The following is a 25002-nucleotide window of genomic DNA, read 5'->3' as shown; positions in this document are numbered from 1 at the left end:
TGAACAGAGGCGTCAATGAACGAACGGACAGATCATAACTTTGCCCGCGGGACCACAGCGCCCCCGAACTCACACTCTCCTTGATGTTGCCTATCTTGCGCATGGACTACTCAGTCTGTAAATTTTGCTTATTTTTTTTCATAGTTCCACACAACTTCTTCCTGTTTTCTCAATTGATGCGTGTTCAGTTTTTCAAGGCCTACCCACTGTGCCAACTTATAACTGAATTTGAGGGGGGTGTGATGGGGAGGTTCCCTTGGCAGTAGTAAAGCCACTTTATAAAAAGGGAGAAAGGGATAATGTAGACAATTTTAGACCTATTTCTATGCCATCAGTGTTTGCTAAAGTTATTGAAAAGACTGTGTATGTAAGGATAGTTGGTCATTTTATCACAGGATTTGCTATCAAATTTACAGTTCAGCTTTAGAAGTCATTTAACAATTGAAAATATTATATTCTCTTTTTTCTGCGAGGTACTGGATGAGTTATACAAAAGGTTTCAAGTTCTAGGCATATTTTTGATTTAACTAAGGTATTTGATTGTGTTGATCACAAAATATTGCTGCAGAAGTTGGACCCTTACGGAATACGGGGAGTAGCTCACAGTTGGTTCACCTCTTACTTTAGCAACAGACAGCAAAAGGTCATTAATAACAATGTTGAGAATGGGTGTGATGTGGGGTCTGAGTGGGGTACAGTCAAGTGGGGGGTGCCCCAAGGATCAGTCTTGGGGCCACTGCTGTTCCTTATTTATAGAAATGATATGTCCTCTAGTATTATGGGTAACTCTAAAGTATTTCTGTTTGCTAATGACACTAGCATGGTAGTAAGGGGTGTTGTGTGCAACATTGGCTCGGTTTCAAATAGTGCAGTTCATGACCTAATTCATGGCTTGTAGAAAATAAAGTAACACTAAATCACAGTAATGACTCATTTTTTACAGTTTCTAACAAACAATTCAACAAAACCTGACATTTTAATTTCACAGAATGGGCATACGATTAGTGAAACTGAAGAGTTAAAATTTGTAGGTGTTCAGATAGATAGTACACTGTCATGGAAAGCCCACGATCAGGATCTTGTTCAGACTTAATGCTGTCATTTTTACTATTCGAACAGTATCTGAAGTGAGTGATCGTTCAACATGAAAATTAGTCTGCTTTGCTTATTTTCATTCGCTTATGTCATATGGTATTACATTTTGGGGTAACTCTTCCCATTCTAAAAGGATATTTTTGGCTCAGAAACGGGTGGTTCGGGCAATAAGTGGTGTAAGTTCACGAACCTCTTGTCGACCCCTGTTGGCTAGTCTGGGTATTGTGACATTGGCCTCTCGATATATATATTCCTTACTGTCATTTATTGTTACCAATATTAGCTTATTCCCAAGAATAAACAGTTTTCACTCAATTAATACTCAGCAGAAATCAAACCTGCGTTTGGATTGGATTTCCTTAACTCTTGTGCAGAAAGGTGTGCAGTATACTGATGCATCAATTTTCACTAAGCTACCACTCAAATTCAAAAATCTTGCCAGTAATCCATGTGCTTTCAAATCGAAACTGAAGACTTTCCTCGTGGGTCACTCCTTCTATTCTGTCGAGGAGTTCCTTGAAAAATTAAGCTGATTCTTTTTGTATTGTTGATTGTGTTTACTTAAACTTATGGGATGACTTTTTTTGGGTTCATGAACATTTTATTTTTATCTGTTATTACTATAAATAAATTAAGTAAGTAAGTAAGTAAGTAACATCACAATCAAACACAATACATCACTTTGCTTTATCTACATATGTGGATTGCTGAGGTTGGCTGTGGATTTTGCAATGCAGTTATCTTTCAATAATGTTGAAAGATAACAGTGCTCAAGCACACACTATAGATTTTTCTTTGTGTTCAGGTTTCTGTCATTGGCAGATCTCGGCCACTGTGCTTTGGTATGTAAAGCGTGGTCCAGAGCATCCATTGACCCTCAGATCTGGAGGCGTATTGACTTACCAAGGCGGCGTCCCTCAGCCTCACTTCTAGCAGGCATCGTACGCCGGCAACCTGGGGCCTTGCTCCTCAACTGGATGAGACCACCACTGACAAAGCAGCAGCTCGCCTGGCTCATCGTGAGGCTCCCGCAATTACGAGAACTGTCACTGCAAGGGTTCTCCTGGACCAGTATCTCAGCCCTCAGGTCATGCACTTGTCCTCCCCTCTCTGTGCTTGATCTCGGGTAAGTCTAAAAGTTTCTTCTCAAACTTTAGGCTATTCTAGAAAACAATTCTTTGATACCAGTAGATATTGTAGTCAATTTTTAATTTTTATTATTAAAGATAGCTTGTTTCTCATAAAACAATGCTTTCAGCAACTTGCTGTACAGGTAAGTCTCAAATTAAATACAGGTACATCTACATCAGTATTCTGCAAGCCATTGTAAGGTGCATGGTGGAGGGTAGGTACCCTGTACCACTACTTTGCATTTCCTGTCCTGTTCCACTTGCAAATAGATCAGGGAAAAAAGACTGTCTGTGTACCTCGGTATTAGCCCTACTTTCTCATATCTTATCTTCGTCGTCCTTACGCGCAATGTATGTTGGCGGGAGCAGAATCGTTTGGCACTCCTCTTCAAATGCTGTTTCTCTAAATTTTCTCTATAGTATTTCCTGAAAAGAGCACTACTTTTCCTCCAGTGCTTCCCATTTGAGTTCCCAAAGCATCTCTGTAACACTTAAGTTTTGTTCGAATCTACTGGTAAAAAATCTAGCAGCCCTCCTCTAAATTGCTTAGATGTCTTCCTTCAATACGACCTGGTATGGATGCCAAACACCTGAGCAGTACTCAAGAATAGGTCACTCCAGTGTCCTATATGCAATCTCCTTTACAGGTAAACCACTCTTTTTCTAAAATTCTCTCAATAAACAGAAGTCAACCATTTGCCTTCCCTAGCACACTTTTCCATGTTCATTCCACCTCATATCCCTTTACAATGTTACAGCTAGATATTTAAACGACTTGACTGTGTCAAGCTGGACACTAGTTAATACTGTATCAGAACATTACAGGTTTATTCTTCCTACCTGTCTGCATTAACTTACACCCTCTCCCCCTCCTCTACCCCCACCCCCCACCCCCACCCCTGGGGCTTGCCACTCTTTGGCGGGTTTATGCTTGGCTACCATGGGACCCCAGCCTCTGCAGCATCTTTTCCCTTCCATGCTGTGTGTCTATCCTCTTGCTGGGTTTTTTTTCCCCTCCCTTGGGTAACATATCTGGACTGTTTTTGGAAATGTATTCTGCATTTTTGGCAGTCAATATCAGAGTACTCTCAACAGTTGTTGTTTTCTTTCCCCCCCCCCCCCCCCCCCCCCCCCCCCCCCTTCCTCCACATCGGTGTTGGAAGTTCCTCTTTCTTCTTCCTCCCGTGCACTTCTGAAGGCCAGTCCATGCATCTGACACGTAACAGGTGACTGGGTAATATGGAATTCCCAGCCCCAGGTCGACAGGTAGGGTTCGCACGTACTTCCTGGTACAGGCCAGGCCCGGGGAGTGGTGATTACCTGAGCTCCTACCTTCCCAAATTGCTGACTGGTCCCTGTCAGGTGTTCAGGAGGCGTGACCTGATGTGTAAAGAATCACCTAAGGCAGGAGTGCCCCTTCTGAAGGGGGCCCCCAGTTGGAAGCAGTGCACCATTGGAGATGCTGGCAATCATGGGGGATTTTCTCACAATGAGCCACTCATCTTCAGTCAATGACTGAGACATAAACAGAATGAGGCTAGCAATCCAAAAACCCTCCCAGCTGCACCACGATTCCTTGTGGTTTCACATACTGAAGATGGTCAGTCCTTTTCTACGGTGAATCCGCTTATTATCCAGAAAGGTGTTGATGCAATTGCTGACCCTGTGAAATCCAGCTCTTATTTATGCAATGGCACTTTACTTTTAGAGACTATTTCTGATACTCAAGCACATCTACTTGCAGCTTCACTCCTCTGTGGCTATCCTGCTCATGTTGAGGCCCATCGAATGCTGAATTCTTCCCATCGTGTTATTTGCACTAGCCTGTTAGATGGTCTGACTGAGGCAGGAATCCAAACATACCTCTCTGATCAGGGTGTTATTGCAGTCCACCAGGTAATGAAGAAATTAGATGGCTCCTTAGTGCCCACATGCACTCTTTCTCACATTTCATAGTGGTTCCTTCCATCAAAGGTCAAAGCAGGTTATGAAGCTATTACAGTCAGACTGTATATTCCGAACCTGATGTGCTGCTGCCAGTGCCATCATTACAACCACAATAGTTCCCTGTAGACACTCAGCCAAATGTGTAACCTGTGGTAGGGATGCTCACAAGGGCAATTGTCTGCTTCCTTCTCCCCACTGCATTGACTGCAATGGCAACCGTGCTGCCTCCTCCCATGATTGTTCCATGTATCTTGATGAGCGGGCTGTCCAGGCATCCTTAAATTTAGCAGTGCGGTTGTGAAATCACCTAGTGTCATGGTAGCATCCCAGTCTCCTCCTCCAGCTGTGCAACACGCCACCAAATTTTTCACCTCACAGGGCAAAGCGACCAGCTACATAACTGGCATGCCAGAAAAGACAGAAGGAATACTCCTGTGAAGCCTTTCTACATCCCTCCAGCCAACCAACATCAGAATCTTCCTCTGCCAGCCGGAAAGGCTCCAAGAAGTCAAACAAAGGCAAAGGGCCTTCTCCTTCACTGACTCAAAGATCCTCTTTGACCGTGTCGCCACGTGATATCCTCGCCCGGCCAATCTCCATGTTGCCAGTCTGCACCATCAACTGTTTCTCTGCCCTGGACTCCACAGGCTGACAGAGGACCAATGCCAATGCCACTTCTGTAGACCTCATGGAGCAGGATTCTCCTGCCTCTGTGCCCTGTAGCAGCGAGTCTTCGAAGGCTGGTACTCAACAGCTGCCAAGGTGAGATTCCTTCATTTTTTTCGTCATGACTCTCCTCTAATGGAACAATCCCACAGAGAGGTTTTACAGCAGCTCTTAGAACCGCAGTGTCACTTGTTCTCTGCGTTCAGTAAATAAAATTGCATCCTCCCAACCACTATGAGCTTTCGCATTTCTTCCCACTTCGTTTTGACCTTCCTCCCCAGAGGTTGGCGTTCTACCTCATGAGGGAGTCGTGGTGCTCATACGGGTTGATGTTTATAGTCAACACGTGTCCCTGACTACTTGCCAGTTCACATTTTCATTCCTCACTTGACCTTTTTCCCTTTGTACCAGTTACATCCCTCCATCATTCATTGTCACCAGGGCAGACTTCATCCAGCTTGTTGGGCAGCTACCTCACCCCTTTCTGGTGCTTGGTGACTTTAATGCATACCATTCCCTTTGGGATTCTCCCAGAACCTGTCAGAGAAGTGCCCTCTTGGCTGACCTTCTCAGTCAACTTAACCTCTTCTGCCTTAACACAGGAGTGCTCCTTTCAGACTTCACGCACACATATTGCCATTTGGCCTTATCCTTCTGCACTGCCCAGTTTGCCTCTCATCTCAAGTGGTCCATTCTCTCTGACACATACTCGAGCAACCATTTACCATGTGCTATCTGTTTGTTGACTCCTACCGCACCTACAAGCACACCCAAATGGTGGCTTACTAAGGCCGACTGGAGGCTTTACCCCTTCATGATGACCTTTGATGAACATCATTTCCCCAGTTGTGATTACCAGGTAGAATATCTTACAAGTGTTATCCTTACCTCTGAAGAACGTTCCATTTGTTGCACTTCCTCTTTACCACACCATGTCCCAGTCCCAGTCCCATGCCATTCACATGCAGAGACGTGCTCCCTGTGTTTTTAACTGTCATCCTGTGATGTCAAACTGCATTCAATATAAACAGTTGCATGCTCAGTGTCGTCACATTATTCGGGATAGCAAAAAAGCTAGCTGAATTTCATTCTATAGTTCTTTAACAGTTCCAGCCCCTCATCTGTCATGTGGGCCAACCTCTGATGGCTCTCTGGGACCAAGATCCATTCCCCAATTTCCAGCCTGACAGTAGCAGACGATGTCATTGTGCACCCTATTGCTATCTCCAACACCTTGGGCTGCCATTTTGTGGAGATTTCAAGCTCCTCCCACTATCACCCTGCCTTCCTCTATTGTAAATGATACCCTTCTCTTCTCAGAATTGTGATTGCTACAATACCACCTTTTCTACAAGGGAGCTAGATCACGCTCTCACTTCATCCTGATCCTCCACCCCAGGGCCAGACGATATTCATATTCAGATGTTGCACACCTTTCTCTTGTGGGCAAGCACTTTCTCCTCCATATGTAAAACCGCATCTGGGCAGAGGGCACGTTTCCCAGATGCTGGCATGAAGCCACTGTCATATCCATACCTAAACTTGGTAAGGACAAACACCTTCCTTCTAGCTACCACCCAATTTCTCTCACCAGCTGTGTTTGCAAGGTGATGGAACATATGATTCATGCCTGGCTGGTCTGAGGCTCGAATCTCGCAATTTTGAGTGCCATTCTGCAGTTGACCATCTTTTCACTATTCATCCATGTCACGAATGGTTTTCTATGGAAGTCCCAGACTGTGGCTGTTTTTCAACTTGGAGAAAGTCTACAACACCTGCTGGAGGAGTGGTATCCTCCGTACTCTATACATGGGGCTTCTGTGAACACCTACTGTGTTTTCTTCAAGAACTTTTAAAAGGCAGAATTTTCGAGGTTCATGTGGGTTCTGCCATTGACACCTTTCACCAGGAAAATGGTGTGCCTCAGGGTTCCGTCCTGAGCACCTTCCTCCTTGCTATCGCCATTAACCCTATCATGGTGTGTCTCAAGCCGGACATCTCTGGCTACCTTTTCTTTGATGATTTTGCCCTCTATTGCAGTTCTCCAGACTTCTTATTGAGCGGCATCTTCAGTGTTGTCTCCATCATCTTCACTCATAGAGCATTGACAATGGCTTCTGTTTTTCCACTGACAAAACTGTTTATATGAATTTCTGGCGGCACAATTGATTTCTTACACCATCTTTACATCATGGGCCGATTGCTCTTCTGTTCATTGAAACTATGAAATTGCTGGGGCTCGTGCTCAATAGGAAAATTTCTTGGTCTTCCCATTTGTCTTACCTGGCAGCTGCTGTACGTGGTCCCTCAGTGTTTTACATCTCCTCAGTGGCACTTTGTGGGGAGCAGATGAACCACCCTCCTCCATTTGTACCAATCCCCTGTCTGTTTGAAACCCGATGTGCATCTACACATCTGTCCGTCTTATGCTGTCTCAATACTATCATCCATTGTGGCATCGGTTTGGCCACTGGCACCTTTTACACTAGCCTGGTTGAGAGTCTGTATGCACAAGCTGCCGAACTACCGTTGTCCTACCACCCTGACTTTCTACTCAGGAGATATTTATGTTGTTTGTCTGCCATGTTTGGCCACCCATCCTATGCCTCCTAAGATGATTCCTTTGATTGCCAGTATGGGGTGCATCCATCTTCTCTGTTAACTCCTGTAATTTGCTTTTGGCTCTTGCTCCAGCACCTTAACTTCATGCTACCTGAACCTTTGCCGGTGGGTGTAAACTCATCACCTTTGCTTCATGCAGCCTGTGTTCGTCCTGGCCTTAATTCGCTTCCTAAGAACACTACTCTAACCTCACTCTGTTGCCTTCAGTTTCACAACCTTCGCACACAACTTCTTGAAAGTACCTTTGTGTACACTGATGGCTCTTGGACTAACCATGGTATCGGGTATGCCTTTGTTGGTGCAGATGTTTTTTGGTTTTGGGTCCCAGAACAGTGCTCAGTATTTACAGCAGAGCTCTTCACCCTGTATCAGGCCATACAGTACATCCGGTGACGCAGGCTTTTCAATTGCTTCATCTGCTTAGACACTCTGTGCCCTTCAAAATCTCTGTGTGCTGTACACTGTCTATCCATTAGTGCAACAGGTCCAGGAAAGCTGTCACTTGCTCCCTCTTGGAGCCACTGTGATGTTTGGGTGTTCCTGGTCATGCCAGTCTGACAGGAAGCAAGGCCACTGACACTGCTGCCATGGCTGCAGTCATTGTACTTCAGCCCGCTAGTGCTTACATTCCCTGCGATGGTATGTGTTGCAGTCTGTCAGTAGGTGGCATCACTTTAGCATCACCACTGGTCCTCCCATCAAGAGAACAAGCTCTGGGTAACTAAGCCTCTCTCACCAGCTTGACAGACCACCTCTCGGCCCTCTCACTGTGAGATCATTTTAGCTAGGTTGCGTATTGGGCACTGTCTTTTTAGCCATTGCCATTTGTTAAGTGGTGCACCCCCACCACTTTGTACTCATTGTGCTCGACCTTCAACGGTCTACCATTTCCTGATGGAATGCCCATTTTTTAACAGCTTACATTCTCGTTTGTGTTTGCTGTCTGGGTTATCAGTCGTTTTATGAAACAGTGTGCATGCTGTCAACTGCGTTTTACTTTTCGTCTGTTGTAGCAATATGGTGAAGGCCATTTAATTTTTAGTTCATGACCTCCATTTCTCTATGGCATATTTTATAGACCTTTTTTTGTGTCTGTTGTTTAGCTGTCTTCTCTTCCACTGATTGGGAATAATGTGTAGTCGTTTTTAACTTCTCTGTTTGTCTTCATGTTCTACAGTAAAGGTGCGTATGACCCTAGGTTTTTCACCCTAAAGCAAAACAAACATCCTGTCTGCCAAATCATTTATGTATATGGAAAATAGCAATGGTCCTATTGCACTTCCCTGGGGGCACTCCTATTGTTATCTGTCTCCAATGAACACTCGCTGTCGAGGAGAACATACTGGGTTCTATTACTTAAGAAGTCTTAGAGCCACTCACATATCTGTGAACTTATTCCATATGCTCATACGTTCATTAACAGCCTACAATGAGGAAATGTGTGAAATGCTTTCCAGAAATCTAGAAATACGGAATCTGCCTGTTGCCCTTCATCCAGAGTTCTCAGTATATCCCATGAGAAAAGGGCAAGCTCCATATCACATGGACAATGCTTTCTAAAACCATGCTCATTCATAGACATAAGCCGCTTAGCCTCAATAAAGTTTATTATATTCGAACTGAGATTGTGTAAAGGATTATGCAGCAAACAGAAGTTAGGGATATTGGTCTGTAATTTTGCTGTAGTTAAACTTCCCACACAAGAGCAAAGCATGGAGCCCAATGACTAATGATTGGAGCCAGATTAAACCCCCAGCAAGAAATTTCTGAGGACTCAAGAGGTCATAATAGGCTGGCTCACATCCAGAATAGTCCTCAGAAGAGAGCTAAAGATCTTCTCAATACTTGAAAAAAAATTCAGAATAGACAAAGCTGGCCCAGCCATACCCTTTGAAGGGGCAAAGGGCATCTGCCAGAACAAACAATTGAATACTGACTGATACACAAAATACATTGGAAAAACAAAGGCCCTGATGAACGAGGACAAGCTTGCAGGCCTAAACGAATAAAAACACCATGATGATGCTTTGTAAATCGATCTCCATTCATTAGCCAGACTTCATAATGTTTTGTCTGGCACCTCTTTGCTGTTACAGTCCATATATTTTCCTTTTCTTCTGTGTGGTCTTGATTACATTCAACAGTTAAGGAACTGTGTTAACATTCTCGTATCATTTAGAGTAAGGAATGCAAGTCTTTCAGAAAGCATCTTATCCTTGTACCAATCCTGCATCTTACTACTGCACCATCTTCTCTGCTTGTATATTTTGTTAACACATTTCATTTTGTACATGCCAAGTGCACTTTACTTGCTTTTGATTCAGAATATTCAAAACTTCAGGAAACTAGGAAAGCAAAAGATGAACATAGTTGCGAGTTGGTTTTGAGGGACTATTAATCTCCCCCTTCTGTCTGTCAGGTGGGAGCTTACAAATTATTCAGCTTTTCAAATTTTAAACTTTACCCTTCTGTTTCACCTGTCGCCTTTTGTGCAAGTCCCCCTTAAAGCTACTACTCTGCTTCTTTCTGGACTGTTTTTCAAAATCTTCATTGGTATAGTCATTGATTTTTCTTATCACCATACCAATTTGTTTCTTTTTTTTCTCCAACTTTGATGACCTGAGTCGTTTTCGTTGTTTTCCCTTAGTAGTCATGGTATATTAGCAACCCATTCCACATGACCCAATTTCATGGCTTCTAACATTCTCATTGATACTCTGCTTCAACAATGTAATTGATAATTTCTTCAGTAATTGTTTAGGATGACAATAACAGAATGGAGGTTCCTTTTTGCTCCGAGGGCCAAGGTCACACTCCTGCACAAATAGTTTCCATCTGCTGACAGGCTAGATACTGGTATTATTCCTTACATGTAATTGTTCCTCTTCATGTCGGCCTGCTGATTGTTCTCCTACTGCAGCGTAGTCAGATTATAGATCTTAGTCTACTTCTTTGATCATCTTTAACTTCTATATAATGATTGAAATATCATTACCAGTCACCAGCAAAAGTACTCATTTGTAAAGGCAAAGAGTTTGGGCAGAGATGTCAGTCGAGGCAGAAGTACAGAGGCAAAGATGATGTTGAATGACAGGTGAAGTATGAGTGGCAGCAACTTGAAATTAGCCGAGGTTGAGGCCTGGTGGGTAATGGGAAGAGAGGATATACTGAAGAGAAAGTTCCCATCTCCAGAGTTCTGACAGGTTGGTGTTAGTGGGAAGTATCCAGATAACCCGGACGGTGTAACACTGTGCCAAGATGTGCTGGCCATGCACCAAGGCGTGTTTAGCCACAGGGTGATCCTCATTACCATATATAAAAGAGAGAGAGAGGTGTGTGTGTGTGTGTGTGTGTGTGTGTGTGTGTGTGTGTGTGTGTGTGTGTGTGTGTGTGTGTGTGAAGGAACTCAGTATTCTAATATGTTGCTAGCAAGTAGTGTTGCATGCAGATAACTGTTGTTGTAATATTGGTATTGTTTATGTACAGATATATGGAGTAATTTGTGGTTCTAGTAATATTCTTCCATTTACCTGAATATGTCTTGAAAATGGTGAAAGTAGTAGTAAAGGAACACTTCTCTATGAATGAGGCATTGAACAGTTGAAAGAGTTACATAAGAAAAATAATACAATTGAATACACCTACAGTTACATTTTGTGTTGCAGCTAGCCTAGCCTTGACCGGATTGAGGGTGCTTGTATTAGATGGGGAGGGGAGGGGATAACTCTAAGAGTATATAGCAACATGCAGCTCCCCATCCTTGCACAAGAGTGAGCTCACTGCTGCCATGTTGCTAGCATGTGTGCTTGCTAAAGCTGCCTCCCAGCTCTCAGCCACCATTACGTCTAACATCTCCCACCTCCATCCCCCCCCCCCCCCCCCCATTTCTCTGCTCATCTACTCCACTACTTTCAAGCACCATCATCCCAGCATCCCAGACGAGCGGCATTTCCAGTACAGTGTAGGCCTAGTCATCTGAAACAATGTAGTCATGTAGGTGTACTCTGTAATTAGGCCTGAAAGATGTTGCTGGAAAGCTAAGCAACATTTACATTTCTAAGTGCCTTTTGTCAACTCAGTGCCTCAGCTGTAAACAGAGTTGCTTCCTTTACTACTTTCATTGTTTGTATTCCATGAAGAACTTCACTGACAGTATTGATTCTGACAGTAATACTGGCCCTTTCTTAACAGTTTTGTTTCAGGATTCAATGATGTATCCTTGCGAGAACTGCTGAGCCCACCACCTGACATGCGACCGGGTCTGGTAGGGTCTCCTTCACGACTGAAAGGCCTGCATACGCTCCGCTTAGCAGGATGCGACATCTCGGATATGGCTCTGCGCTACATAGCACAGCATTTACCAAAACTTGTGGAGCTAGATGTATCACAGGTATGTAATAACTGTTGCATTAAGCTTCATTGAAAACCCTTGGACAGGTTTGAGGGAAGTCATATATTCCTCTCTCTATAGACCCCCCCCCCCCCACCTCCTCCATAAATCTGAATATGGCACAGAGAACCATCTTGCACCATGATGTCTTTCTACAAACTGAAGATAAGTTGTGTGCTAATTTGGTGGGATGATGTATGTATTTAATCTGTGTCCTGTGGGGACCAAAAAACAAGAGTGCATGTTAGGCATATTCATCTTTGCGTTTGAAGTAGACTTCTTGCCTAAGGAGGTCAAGGTGGTGGTGTATCAGTGTGATAAGCTGTTTATTCTTCCTCCCATGCAGTGCTACAAATCTTGCAGTTTGGGCAAGTGTCTTCACATTAGTGCCAGCCCCATCTGTAGAGATGGTGTGGCCATCAGTTCACATGTGCAAACTCACTCTTTGTGCTGACACCTTATCTCCCACCAGTCAGCTAAGGGAGCACCATTCCCCCTGTTCACTGGACTGCAGCACTACTTTGAAATGCAAAAAGAAAATAAAGGAATAAGACCCTTGATTGCCTCACATAGGAAGCAGCCAAGAAGAAATAGGATTGCTTCCATCCTATACGCTTGGCGACGACATTGTCATCTTTAGTGACAGTGTCATTGCCCTCTGTCTTCATCTGGCTCTTGGGGCCATTCATCTAAATGTGTTCCCCCCTGCTGGTCTGAGGGTTAGAATAGGCCCGAGGTATTCCTGCCTGTCTTACGAGGTGACTAAAAGGAGTTTCACACGTTTCGGCCTTTATGTGACGGTGCCCTGTAGGGTTTGACCTCCATTCCTCAAAATTTTCCCGAAGAGTGAGCCATTTGGGGAAAGGTGCCTTAAAAGGTGCATCGTGTCTATTGTAAATTGAGATCTTTAGTCCTCTTTCTCATCGTCGCATTGCAGTCCTGCCCATTCTCCATCTCTTGGGTGAAGACACCTTCTTGGGTGCGTTTTCCACCATGCATTATGCAGTGTCAATTTCTGCATCAGCGATGACCATGGACTTCTTTGCACCTGATACCCAGCACAGTAGCCAGTCCGTTGTGGTGGGGCCACCATGTACCCTGTTGGTCGTAGCTGCCTGACCACACAGGGATCGCTCTGCTGATGCCTGCACTGTTAACTCCCCACATATGCCAAGGGGTAGATGCCCATCCCCCTGGGGCATCGGGAGTCCCGGCAATGGCCATCCTGCCAGGTGGCCTTTGCTGTGGCTGGGTGGCGCCCGTGGGGACGGCCCCTGGTCTGGAGCAACAGCCCCCCTCAACCCCCCCCCCCCCCAACCATCGGGATGCCTGTCCCCACTTCTAAGCTGGAGAAGTGTAAGTCTTCTTTGGCTTCTCTCTCTAGGAAGGGGTCCCTTGGGTCACTCCCTTCCCAGGTTTCTGCTAGTGGGAAAGAAGACACCCACCAGTGGCTAAAGAGCTCAAAAGAAGCTGATCGTAGGGCTTCACACTTATCCTCAGTCCCGGAGACTGAGCCAGTGAAGTCCTCCCAGCCAGGGAAACCCAAAGAGCAGTGAGAGAAATCCAAAAAGAAAACCCCTAAGACCAAGTAAATTACAGTGGCTCCCACGCCACCACTATCTACAAGCTCTGCGGCTGAGGATGGGGTGGAGATTTTGGCATCCGCTGAGGACCTAGATCTCACCAGACCCTTAGACACAATGGATACAGACTGCTTAGGCAATAAATCGGTGGTAGCAGGTGACCCTGAGGTGTAAACTGCCTCATTGAATGTTCCATGCCTTCCTAGTCTCATGATGTCATCCTCCAATGGAATTGCGGCGGTTTTTTCCACCACCTGGCTGAGCTACAGCAACTGTTAAGCTTTACGCCTGCTATCTGCATTGCCCTCTGGGAAACCTGGCTCCCAGCAATGCAGACCCCTGCCCTCCGTGGCTATAAGGGGTATTACAGGAACCATAACGACTATAATCGAGTGTCAGGTGGAGTTTGCATTTGTGTCCTAAATTCGATTTGTAGTGAACATGTGCCGCTTCAAACCCTTCTTGAAGCTGTGGCTGTCAGAATAAGGATGATGGAGGAAATAACTGTCTGCAGTGTATATCTTTGCGTTGATACAAGAGGGCTATCCACAAAGTACATTAAGTTTTGGAATTAAAAATAAATAAAGTATTGGAATTTTTTTTTATTATATACAGATGAAAGTCACACTTCAATACTACTCTTCTACATAGTTGCCATTTAAATTAAGGCACTTATCATAGTGATGGACGAGCTTGGAAATTCCTTCGTCGTAAAATTCAGCAGCCTGCGCCTTCAACAACGTGGTTACCTCTTCTTGAAGCTGTGCGTCGTCATCAAAACGCTGCATAGCCAGCCACTTCTTCATTGCTGGGAATAAGTGGAAGTCGCTCGGTGCCAGGTCGGGACTGTAAGTCGGATGAGTAAACAACTCCCACTTAAAAGATTCGAGAACTTCACGAGTGGCATTTGCCGTGTGGGCCCGGGCGTTGTCTTTCATCAGCAAGATCTTTGAGTCCGACTTTCCCCTGCGCTTGTTTTATATTGCTCTTCTGAGGTTGTGCAGAGTTTGGCAATACCTTTGAGAGTTTATTGTAGTGCCTCTTTCCAGGAAATCCACAAAAATCACACCTTTTCTGCCCCAAAAGACAGTCGCCATCACCTTCCTTGCCGACATTGTCTGCATGCATTTATTGGGTTTCTGGGGGGAATTTGTGTGCCCCCACTGCATTGACTGCAATTTTGTCTCGCAGTTCACATGCTTAACCCATGTTTCGTCACCAGTAACGATGCAATCGAGTAATGAGTCGCCATCTTTCTCGTAAGTGTCCCAAAACGTTAACACTGCAGCCATTCGCTGATTTTTGTGAATCTCTGTCAAGATTTTTGGTATCCATCTCGCACAAAACTTGTGGTAACCAAGCTTTTCGGTAATGATTTCGTGCAACAAACTTCGTGAAATTTGTGGAAAACTTATAGAGAGTTCTGTTATTGTGAAATTACGGCTTCACAGACCGCGGCATTGACTTTTTCGACAAGTTCGGCAGTCACTATGCTGGGTCTTCCACTTCGCTCCTCGTTGTGAACGTTAGTTCGGCCATTTCTAAATTTTATGACCCATTGATGCACTACACCTTCAGTGATTATGTTGTCCCCATACACTTCACAAAGCTGCCGATAGATTTCTATCGGTGTACAGTTTTTTGCAGTCAGAAACCTTATTACAGCACGCGCTTCACACTTCGCGGCATTTTCAATTAACGCTGACATTTCAAACTGTCACAGTAACTCAACGGAGTACAGCACGAACCTCTCACTAGCATGGCAGTGCCGACTGAGCGGCAGAATGCCACGACACCAAGATGGCAGCGCTAGCCCCGCCCCTAACGGACACAAACGAAAACGTAATGTACTTTGTGGATAGCCCTCGTATTAACTTGCAGCCCAGGACTTCTTCCATCTTTCCACTGGAGAGAACATGACAACCTGTGTGGTAGTGACCACTTCCTCATCTTCCTGTCACTGCCCCAGCGTCAGGTACACGGGCGCCTGCCCAGATGGGCAGGCGGACTGGGGAACTTTCACCTTTGCTGTCACCACTGAATCCTCCTCACACAGTAATGTCGATGTGATGGTTGAGCAGGTGACTAGCACAATTGTTTCTGCAGCAGAAAACGCAATCCCTCACTCTTTAGGATGCCCGAGGCGTAAGGCAGTCCCTTGGTGGTTGCCGGAAGTAGCTGATGCAATTAAGGAGCGTCGGCGAGCTCTACAGCAGCATAAGCGGCACCCTTCCATGGAGCACCTCATAGCCTTTTAATGGCTTCGTGCACATGTTTGCTACCTTATCATACAGCGGAAGAAAGAGTGTTGGGAGAGAGATGTCTCCACCATTGGGTGCCACACGTCACCTTCCCAAGTCTGGGCAAAGATCAAATGTCTTTTCAGGTACCAGGTGCCAACAACTGGCCCCAGTCTTAACCATAAATAGCGAGCTATGTACCGATGCAAACATGATTGCTGAGCACTTTGCTCAAGCCTCTGTGTCAGTGAATTACCCCCCAGCCTTTCACACACTCAAACGGCGGCTGGAAGGGAACGTCCTCGCATTCACTACACGCTGCAGTGAATCCTGTAATGCCCCATTTACAGAGTGGGAGCTCCTCAGTGCCCTTGCACATTGCCGTGACACAGCTCCTGGTTGTGACCGCATCCACAGCCAGATGATTAAACATCTCTCATCTTACTACAGGCGGCATCTTCTCGTCATCTTCAACCAGCTCTAGTGTGATGGCACCTTTCCATCGCTATGGCGGGAGAGCACCATCATTCCGGTGCTAAAACCTGGTAAAAACCCGCTTGATGAGGATAGCTATCAGCCCATCAGCCTCACCAACGTTCTTTGTAGGCTGCTGGAACGTATGGTATGTCGGTGGTTCAGTTGGGTCCTGGAATCACGTGGCTTACTGGCTCCATGTCAGGGCGACTTCCATCAGGGTCGCTCTACCACTGATAATCGTGTGTCCATCGAGTCTGCCATCCGATTAGCCTTTTCCAGATGGCAACAATTGATTGCCGTATTTAGGTAAAGCATACGACACGACTTGGCGACATCATATCCTTGCCACATTGTATGAGTGGGGTCTGCGGGGACCACTCCCGATTTTTATCCAAAACTTCCTGTCTCTCCATACTTTCATGTCCAAGCTGGTGACTCCCATAGTTCCATCAATATCCAGGAGAATGGAGTCCCGCAGGGCTCTGTATTCAGTGTCCCTCTATTTTTAGTGGCCATTAATGGTCAAGCAGCAGCTGTTGGGGCCCTCGGTCTCACCTTCTCTGTATGCAGACAACTTCTGCATTTCATACTGCTACTCTCCAGGGAGCCATCCACAAGGCGCAGTCATGGGCTCTAGGCCACGGCTTCCAGTTTTCAGCCGCAAAGTCATGTGTCAACCACTTCTGTCGGCATCGTACCATTCATCCGGTACCCGTACTTTACCTTAATGACGATCCACTCACTGTAGTGGAGACATATCAATTCCTAGATCTGGTTTTGATGCTCGATTGACTTGGCTCCCTCATCTTTGTCAGCTTAAGCAGAAGTGCTGGCAGCACCTCAATGCCCTCCGTTGCCTGAGCAACACCAATTGGGGTGCAGATCACTGTATGCTGCTGCAGCTCTACAGAGCCCTTGTTCAATCCCGAATTGACTATGGGAGTGTGGCTTATGGTTTGGCAGCGCCTTCAGCATTGTATTTACTCGACCCTGTGCACCACTGTGGGGACAGGAGTTTTTAGGATGAGTCCGGTGACCGGCGTACTGGTGGAGGCTGGTGTCCCTCCACTGCAGATCAAAGGTGCGCAACTGCTCACCAGTTATGCAGCACACATTCATAGTTCCCCTGAGCATCCGAATTAGTCTCCTTTTTCTGCCCGCAGCAGTCTGTCTCCCACATCGGCGGCCTAGATCAGGGCTAACGATTGCGGTTCACTTGCGGTCCCTTAGCTCCGAACTGGAGTCCTTCCCTTTACCATCTCTACTTGCGGTCCTTTCACATACGCCTCCATGGTGTACGCCTTGGCTGCTGCTTCGTCTGGACCTTTTCCATGGGCCTAAGGACTCCGTTAACCCCACCAGTCTCCGCTGTCACTTCCTCTTGATTCTTGACGTGTTCCAGGGCTCTGAAGCGGTGTACACCGAAGGCTCAATGGCTGATGGTCACGTAGGCTTCACATATGTTCATGGAGGACATATTGAGTGGCACTCCTTGCCAGTTGGCTGCAGTGTTTTCACTGCAGAGCTGGCGGCCATATCTTGTGTTCTTGAGTACATCTGCTCATGCCCTGGCATCATTTGTCTTGTGTACTGACTCATCGAACAGCCTACAACCTATCGACCAGTGCTGCCCTCTCCACCATCTGGTAGTGTCCATTTAGGAATCCATCTATGCCCTGGAACAGTCCTGCCATTCCGTGGTGTTTGTTGGACCCCAGGACACGTCGGAATCCCCAGCAACAAACTTGCCGACAGGCTGGCCAAACAGCCAACGCGGAAACCACTTCTGGTGAGAGGCATCTGCGAAGCTGACCTACGTTATGTTTTACACCACAGGGTTTTCCGGCTTTGGTAGACGGAATGTTATAACAGCATGCACAACAAACTGCGTGTCATTAAGTAGACTATGAATGTGTGGAAGTCTTCCATGCAGGCCTCTCGCAGGGAATCAGTTGCCCTCTACCGGTTCTGCATTGGCCATACGTGGCTAACGCATGGTTACCTACTCTGTCACAAGGACCCATCTCAGTGTTGCTGTGCCTCCCAAATGACAGTCGTCCACCTCTTGCTGGACTGCCCACTTTCTGCTGCTCTGCAGCAGACTTTTAGCTTTCCCAGCACCCTGCCTTTGGTGTTGGGTGACAATGCCTCCACGACAGCTTTAGTTTTAAGTTTTATCTGTGAGGGTGGTTTTTATACTTCTGTGTAGGTTTTAGCAGATGTCCTTTGTGCCACTGTGTCCTCCAACCAGTGCTTTTAGGGTGGAAGTTTTAATGTGTTGCAGAGTGGCTGGCTTTTCTCTTTTTATTCTTGTCCTTGGCTGTGTTCCCCCAAGCCAGAGTCTGGGACAGACATGCCTTTGCAGTAGTCTAAACTTAAGAACAAAGGTTGTCCAAAACAGGGAGTCTGGTGGTCCCATGTTGTCTCTCTCTGTATGGGAAGCAATGTATCTGGTGAACTCTTCCCCTTCCCTAATATTGATTGATACCAATGCCTGCAACATTTTATGGGGTGAAACTAGTCATTGGCCGCAGTATAGGTGTAAAACTCACTCGAAAAGCCACATCTTTGCCTGTTTAGTATTAGTGTTCCAATGCACTTCTGTGTAGCATACAGCTTCTATTCAGCCATTGGCCTCTCCATTTGCAGCCTAGGTCTTCTCCCATCCATCCACTGGAGTGTCCATGATGACCCGTGTGACAGTGATTATTTTAAAAACCTACTCACCAAGTGGCGGCAGAACACACACGTGAGACTGTTGTAATTGGAAAGCTATCGGAGCCAGTGGCTGCTTCAGGCAGAATAGTTGATGGAGAAGGAAAAAGGTTGAAGGAAAAGGGAATAGAGAGGGCCACAAAAAGAGGTAGATTTTGGGAAAGTCACCCAGAACTGCGGCCCAGGGGAGACTTACTGTACTGTATGAGAAGGAAAGACTGCCTGACTAGGGACTGCTTCGCACAAGGTTTGAAAACCTGAGAGCTTAAAGGTGGAAGATAGGGTAATATGCAGACAAAGATTATTGCCTAAATATCATGCATCAGTTAATAAGAGTGGAAAGCTAAGTGCATTGTACGTAATGGAGGTGGGAGGGGATGATGAAAAAGACAGGAAAGACAAGGAAAGATATAGAAAACTAAAACAGAGTGAAGCAAAGAGTAGTTTCAGTGAAAAAAATGCTGAGACAGAAGAAATTAATGCAAATTAAGCCCAGGTGGGTGGTGAGAATCAAGGACATGTCATAGTGCTTGTTCTCACCTGCAGAGTTCTGAGAAACTGGTGTCTGGGGGAAGAATCCAGATGGCGCGTATGGTGAAACAGGTGCCGAGGTCACAAACATCATATTGTAGAAATTGCTCCATAACAGGATATTGAGAGTTGCCAGTATACACCCTACCACAAAATTATTAATTAGGATGAACGGACATAGGTAGAGGGTGTATACTGGCAACTAGCAATATCCTGTTATGGAGCATGCTCTACAATATGACATTCGTGACCTCGGCACCTGTTTCACCATACGCGCCATCTGGATTCTTCCCCCAGACACCAGTTTCTCAGAACTCTGCAGGTGAGAACAAGCACTGTGACATGTCATTGGTTCTTGCCACCCATCTGGGCTTAATTTACATTAATTTCTTCAGTCTCAGTATTTCTTCACTGTAACAACTCTTTGCTTCACTCCATTTTAGTTTTCTACATCTTTCATTGTCTTTCCTATATATTTTTCACCACCCCCTCCCACCTCTGTTACATACAATGCACTTAGCTTTTCACTCTTATTAATTGATGCATGATGTTCAGGCAGTAATCTCTGTCTGCGTATTACCCTGTCTTACAGCTTTAATCTCCGAGGTTTTCAAATCTTATCTGATGCAGTCCCCAACAATCACTTTCCTTCTCATCCCATGTGGTAAGTCTCCCCTGGCCCATGGTTCTGAGTGACTTTCCCAAAATCTACCCCTTTTTGTAGCCTTCTCCAGTCCCTTTCCTTCATCCTTCTTCCTTCGCCTTCAACCCTTCTGCCTGAAAAAGGGGCCACTGTCTCCGAAAGCTTGCCAATTACAACAGTGTTTTATATGTGTGTTCTGCCACCACTTGGTGAGTAGATTTTTTATCTATCCAGTTAAATAATTTTGTCAATAATTGATTGTTTTAGTGATTATTTTAAGACTGTTTTGACCTTCCCACAGTATCGCTCGCCTGGGCTTGCACTCAGATGTGCTCTCCCCAAAGATGACTGGGATTTGGTCACCACCTCTATCGCCCTAAGTACCCCACCAAATGAAGCTATTGATGCAGTTATCCAGAGCAGAGCTGCAGCTGCTTTCTGGGTGTGACAACTCTCCCCCTTTCACCCGTTGACCCCTCTCTCCAACTTTCTTCTCTCTCTCTTGGATTTTTTGGTTGATTGATAGTTCACTGGGATTTGTCTTTCTTGTTTTTCCTCTCTGGTGATGTTCTTAGATTGACACACAAAGGACAAGAGATTGATGACCGTGTAGTTCGGACTCTTTAACTCAAACATCTTCATTTAATTAAAAACCATGTTTGTATCTGTTGGATTTTGAGTGTGAGAATTCTTTCCACACTCTTTCTTTATAAAATACTTGTATTTTCTTTCACCACAACATGTTTTTTATCATGTGAGCACATCAAACTATTAAATAGAAAGATCAGAACTATCTATTTTGGTTCTATAAGACTGATTAATTTTTTTGTTTAATTGATAAACCCACTGCAGTTAAATTCCAGTGTATCCACATCCCTAACTTGGCATAGTTGGTTGCCTGCCAATTATTGAAGATGCAACAATTGCCCACCACTTTAAGCATTGTCTTCTAGCTAAATTACTTCTCCCAGTTGTAGGCTACACTAAAATGAGGAAACTAGATCCCACATGGTAATAATAAATTTGTGTGGCTCGATAGCCTGATGCGTGACTAACAATGCTGTACTTTGTTTTAACATTTCCTTCAGACCACATATAAAAGTAGGAAAATAAACTTATGATTTTTGTTGATAAATGAACTCGTCTATAAGCATCTCAGTTTAGTTACTCAAAACTAGTCCCTGCGACACTCAAACATGTGTTTCAGCTTGTTGCCATCACCTGAGACACCTTACTAAATTCTTCCTACATAAATTAGCAGACACTGGTCTCAACAGATGGGGCTCTACACAGGAAACTATACTTCACACTAGTTATCAAAGAGCCCGCCAACCAAAATGTCTTCCTTACACCATTACAAATGTAGATTTGAGTTGATCTGAATGAAATGCTCAGCCTTTGACCACTAAACATTCCTCTATCTTAAGTGTTACTTGTAAAAGATTGTTAAACCTCTACATTAGTCAAATTGTTTACCACACCATAAATAACAGAATACACCAATTATTAGAACAGTGTAAAATTTGTCACGTTTACTCCTTTGCCCTGACCTGATAACTTCATTACCACTTGTAGTAATGGTCTACTCACCCATCTGGTACTTGAAAATCTGATCTGGTCATGACCAAAATCTCTATGTAATAGTCATTAAGCCCATACTAAAAACTTAGGAACCATTAAAGAAGAGCAGATGAATAGCATTATTACTTTTAAGAACAAGTATATTGTAGCAGATAATGATCAGAGAATCATATTGTCCTATAAAGTACAAATCATGCTCTCACAAACATCGATCAGAGCAAACTGCAGATCCAGAGAGATTAGTTGAGCTATCTCAAGGCAGTGATATTGTTCCTGGCGACTCCACAGATTTACATCCCAGGAGAGATGTCCCCTCCCCCCATTGTGTGGAACATGTGGGAGAAAGCTGTGTGCACCAGTGGGGTGTAGATGCGTTAATTGCTGAAATGTCTTTAAGTGGTGAGATGTGCTGGCGGGTGGAGTGCGAAGTGGGAGGAGCAGCCAGAGGCTGAGGAGAGGGGAATGGTGGCACTGTGTATGCAGTATGATGGTCCACGACTGGCAAAGTGGCGGGAGGCATGACCTCATCATTGGTGATGGAGGAGGGGCAGCGTACCTGGCTTGATGATTCAGAGGCTGGTGAGGTGGCAGTAGAGGTAGTGTCATCCTAGGCATCGGCAGTGGGAGCAGAGTTTACTGGGGTGGTGACAATGAGGGCTCCATCAGTCGTCAAGACAGATGTTAAATCTGCTGTATTGATGGAGGGCAGGGGTGCGGCATGTTTGACTTAGAGACTTCACTGGGGCCTGCCTGCCTACTTGCGGAAGTGACTGAGATGATTGAGAATAATATAGGGTGACATAGATATCTTGTCACTTGTATTCAGTTGTACTTTGAAGTGAGTGACTGCAGAGGTGTTGACACAGGGCTCCGCACCAGGGAGTCGGCTTAAGCCCATGCAGGCTTCAGTCTGAAACTTCCTGGCAGATTAAAACTGTGTGTCGGACCGAGACTCGAACTCGGAACCTTTGCCTTTTGCGGGCAAGTGCTCTACCAACTGAGCTACCCAAGCATGACTCACGCCCCGCCCTCACAGCTTTACTTCTGCAAGTACCTCGTCTCCTACCTTCCAAATTTTACAGAAGCTCTCCTGCGAACCATGCAGTACTAGCACTCCTGAAAGAAAGGATATTGCGGAGACGTGGCTTAGCCACAGCCTGGGGGATGTTTCCAGAATGAGTGAGTCATGCTTGGGTAGCTCAGTCGGTAGAGCACTTGCCCGCGAAAGGCAAAGGTCCCGAGTTCGAGTCTCGGTCCGGCACACAGTCTTAATCTGCCAGGAAGTTTCATATCAGCATACACTCCGCTGCAGAGTGAAAAACTCATCCAGGCTTCAGCCTGTTTGATACCATAGAGGTCTTCAGAGATAATGTCAAATGTGTTGGTGTCCCACTTGATTATGTGGTATGGGCCAGTGTAGGAGGGCCGGGAGGGGTGGGGGTGGGGGGGGGGTGCAAAGGTGTCTTGATGGCATCTGTGCACAGCGTAACATGGGGACATTCATTAATTCTTGTGAATGAATATCGTAGGCTTTGTGTGATGAGTAGGCAGTGGCATTCGAATGTTACGTATATGATAACACGCTCACTGCACTAGTTATGGCAGGTCATGGTCTGTCAGGTGTAACTACACACTAAGTGACAAATTCTGCAGGAAGGCAGAGTGGCTCACCACATAGGACCTCAGTAAGCGAGTTGCACATCTTCTTTATAAACGGTCCTAATTCCGAGAATCACCCAGGGCAGGGCATTGGTCCGTGATTGTGAATGGTAGATTAATTCTGCCTTGAGTGTTCAGTGCCATCATTCCACTAGGTCCTTTGACTGGGGGTGGTAAGCAGTTGCCTGTAAAAAAAAAAAAAAAATAAAATAAAATAAAATAAATAAATAAATAAATAAATAAATAAATAAATAAATAAATAAATAAATAAATAAATAAATAAATAAATAAATAAATAAAATGGCACCCACAAAGTCGGCACAGTTTATTGAACAAGGCAGATGATTGGTTGTATCCTCTCACACAAGGTGTCACACCAAACAGGTCTGGTGGCTCCTGGCAGTGTGCATTCTTGTAGTTGTAGCAGAGCCTTGTCTGGTGAGTAGCGTTTGTAGGTCGGGATCTGTGGCCTGTGCATCAGTGAATAGATCAAAGTCCAGCTGAGTAGATGTGGCCACCAAGCGAGGCAGGTACTTCGTGGCTATATTATCCGCACCTCAGATGTGTCTGACTATGGTGGTAAATTGCGAGACCAAGTCGAGTTCCGAAAGTGCCTTAGTGTGGTGTTAACAAAAGGGTTTTTGATCGCTTATGGATCTTATGGTCTTGTGGTACCATTCTTGCTTCCCGCGAACGGGGGCCCGGGTTCGATTCCCGGCGGGGTTAGGGATTTTTCCCTGCCTCAAGATGACTGGGTGTTGTCGTCTTCATCATCATTCATCCCCAATACAGTCAGAGGAAGGCAATGGCAAACCACCACCGGTAGGACCTTGCCTAGTCAGCGCTGCGGGTCTCCCGTATCGTCCCCTACGCTCCTCGGAGTATGGGACCTCATAATCATCATGGATGAGGCATGTGGTCAGTGTAAATGGTTAGAGGACATCCTTCAATGCTGTCCTAGAAATAGCGGACCACTTCATAGATGGCCAAAAGCTATCTATCAAAATAGACAAATAAATTACAGAGTGCAGCAATCAGTCATCCTTTTTTAGATTTATTACACAAATCCAGATTTCGGCTAGTAGCTAGCCATTCTCAGTGCCTATTTTCTATTCTCAATGTGCATTGAGAATGACTAGCTACTAGCTGAAATCTGGATTTGCGTAATGAAATCGAAAAAAGGATGACTGAATGCTGCACTCTATAAATTATAAGTAACGTAACAGTTGCTCAGTGCACCCACTTTCCGAATGGAAGGTAACCTGATGGAGAAAAATAGACTACGTCTTCTGAGTATCAGTCAACTTTTGAGAAAGGAAACCCAGCAGCTGTGTTGTGCCGGCAATCTCTTGTTGCAGTACCATCCAGTCACTGGTGTCTGCGATGCACACGAGGTATGCATCCAGTGATGTAAGGACAAGGGTGACAGTTCATGCGAGATTGGATTTAATCTTGTCAAAGGCCATTGGCATTTCAGGTGTCATTTGCTGGCGATGTTCTTGCCATGCAGCGGCTCAGTCTGAAGCAAAAGTGTGTTTCAGCAGCATGTGGGAGATGGTGCCTGTAAAACTTAATGACTCTGAAGAATCATCATACAGGGAAAAACCCGGGAATTTTTTCATCCGGGAGAAAACCGGAAAAAAAACCGGGAATTTTTCCTTGTTTTAGTTTTCAGTTAATTTTTTGTAACATTCACTGGTAATAACCAGCACTCTGACAAAAG

At 45.2% G+C, this 25002-nt stretch overlaps 1 protein-coding gene across 1 annotated transcript in view; it reads left to right on the top strand.

The window, feature by feature from the left end:
• Positions 1–25002, top strand: part of LOC126419399 (jmjC domain-containing histone demethylation protein 1-like) — a 120039-nt gene that overhangs the window by 74876 nt on the left and 20161 nt on the right. The window contains exons 3-4 of the mRNA XM_050086587.1: positions 1901–2221; positions 11652–11850. Of these exons, the coding sequence (XP_049942544.1) occupies positions 1901–2221; positions 11652–11850 (520 nt within the window). The remainder of the gene's footprint in view (positions 1–1900; positions 2222–11651; positions 11851–25002) is intronic.

This window comes from Schistocerca serialis, chromosome 9, assembly GCF_023864345.2.
Source record: "Schistocerca serialis cubense isolate TAMUIC-IGC-003099 chromosome 9, iqSchSeri2.2, whole genome shotgun sequence".
NCBI lineage: Eukaryota > Metazoa > Arthropoda > Insecta > Orthoptera > Acrididae > Schistocerca > Schistocerca serialis.
Note: the sequence above shows the minus strand (reverse complement) of the source record. Positions and strands in the feature narration are given on the sequence as shown.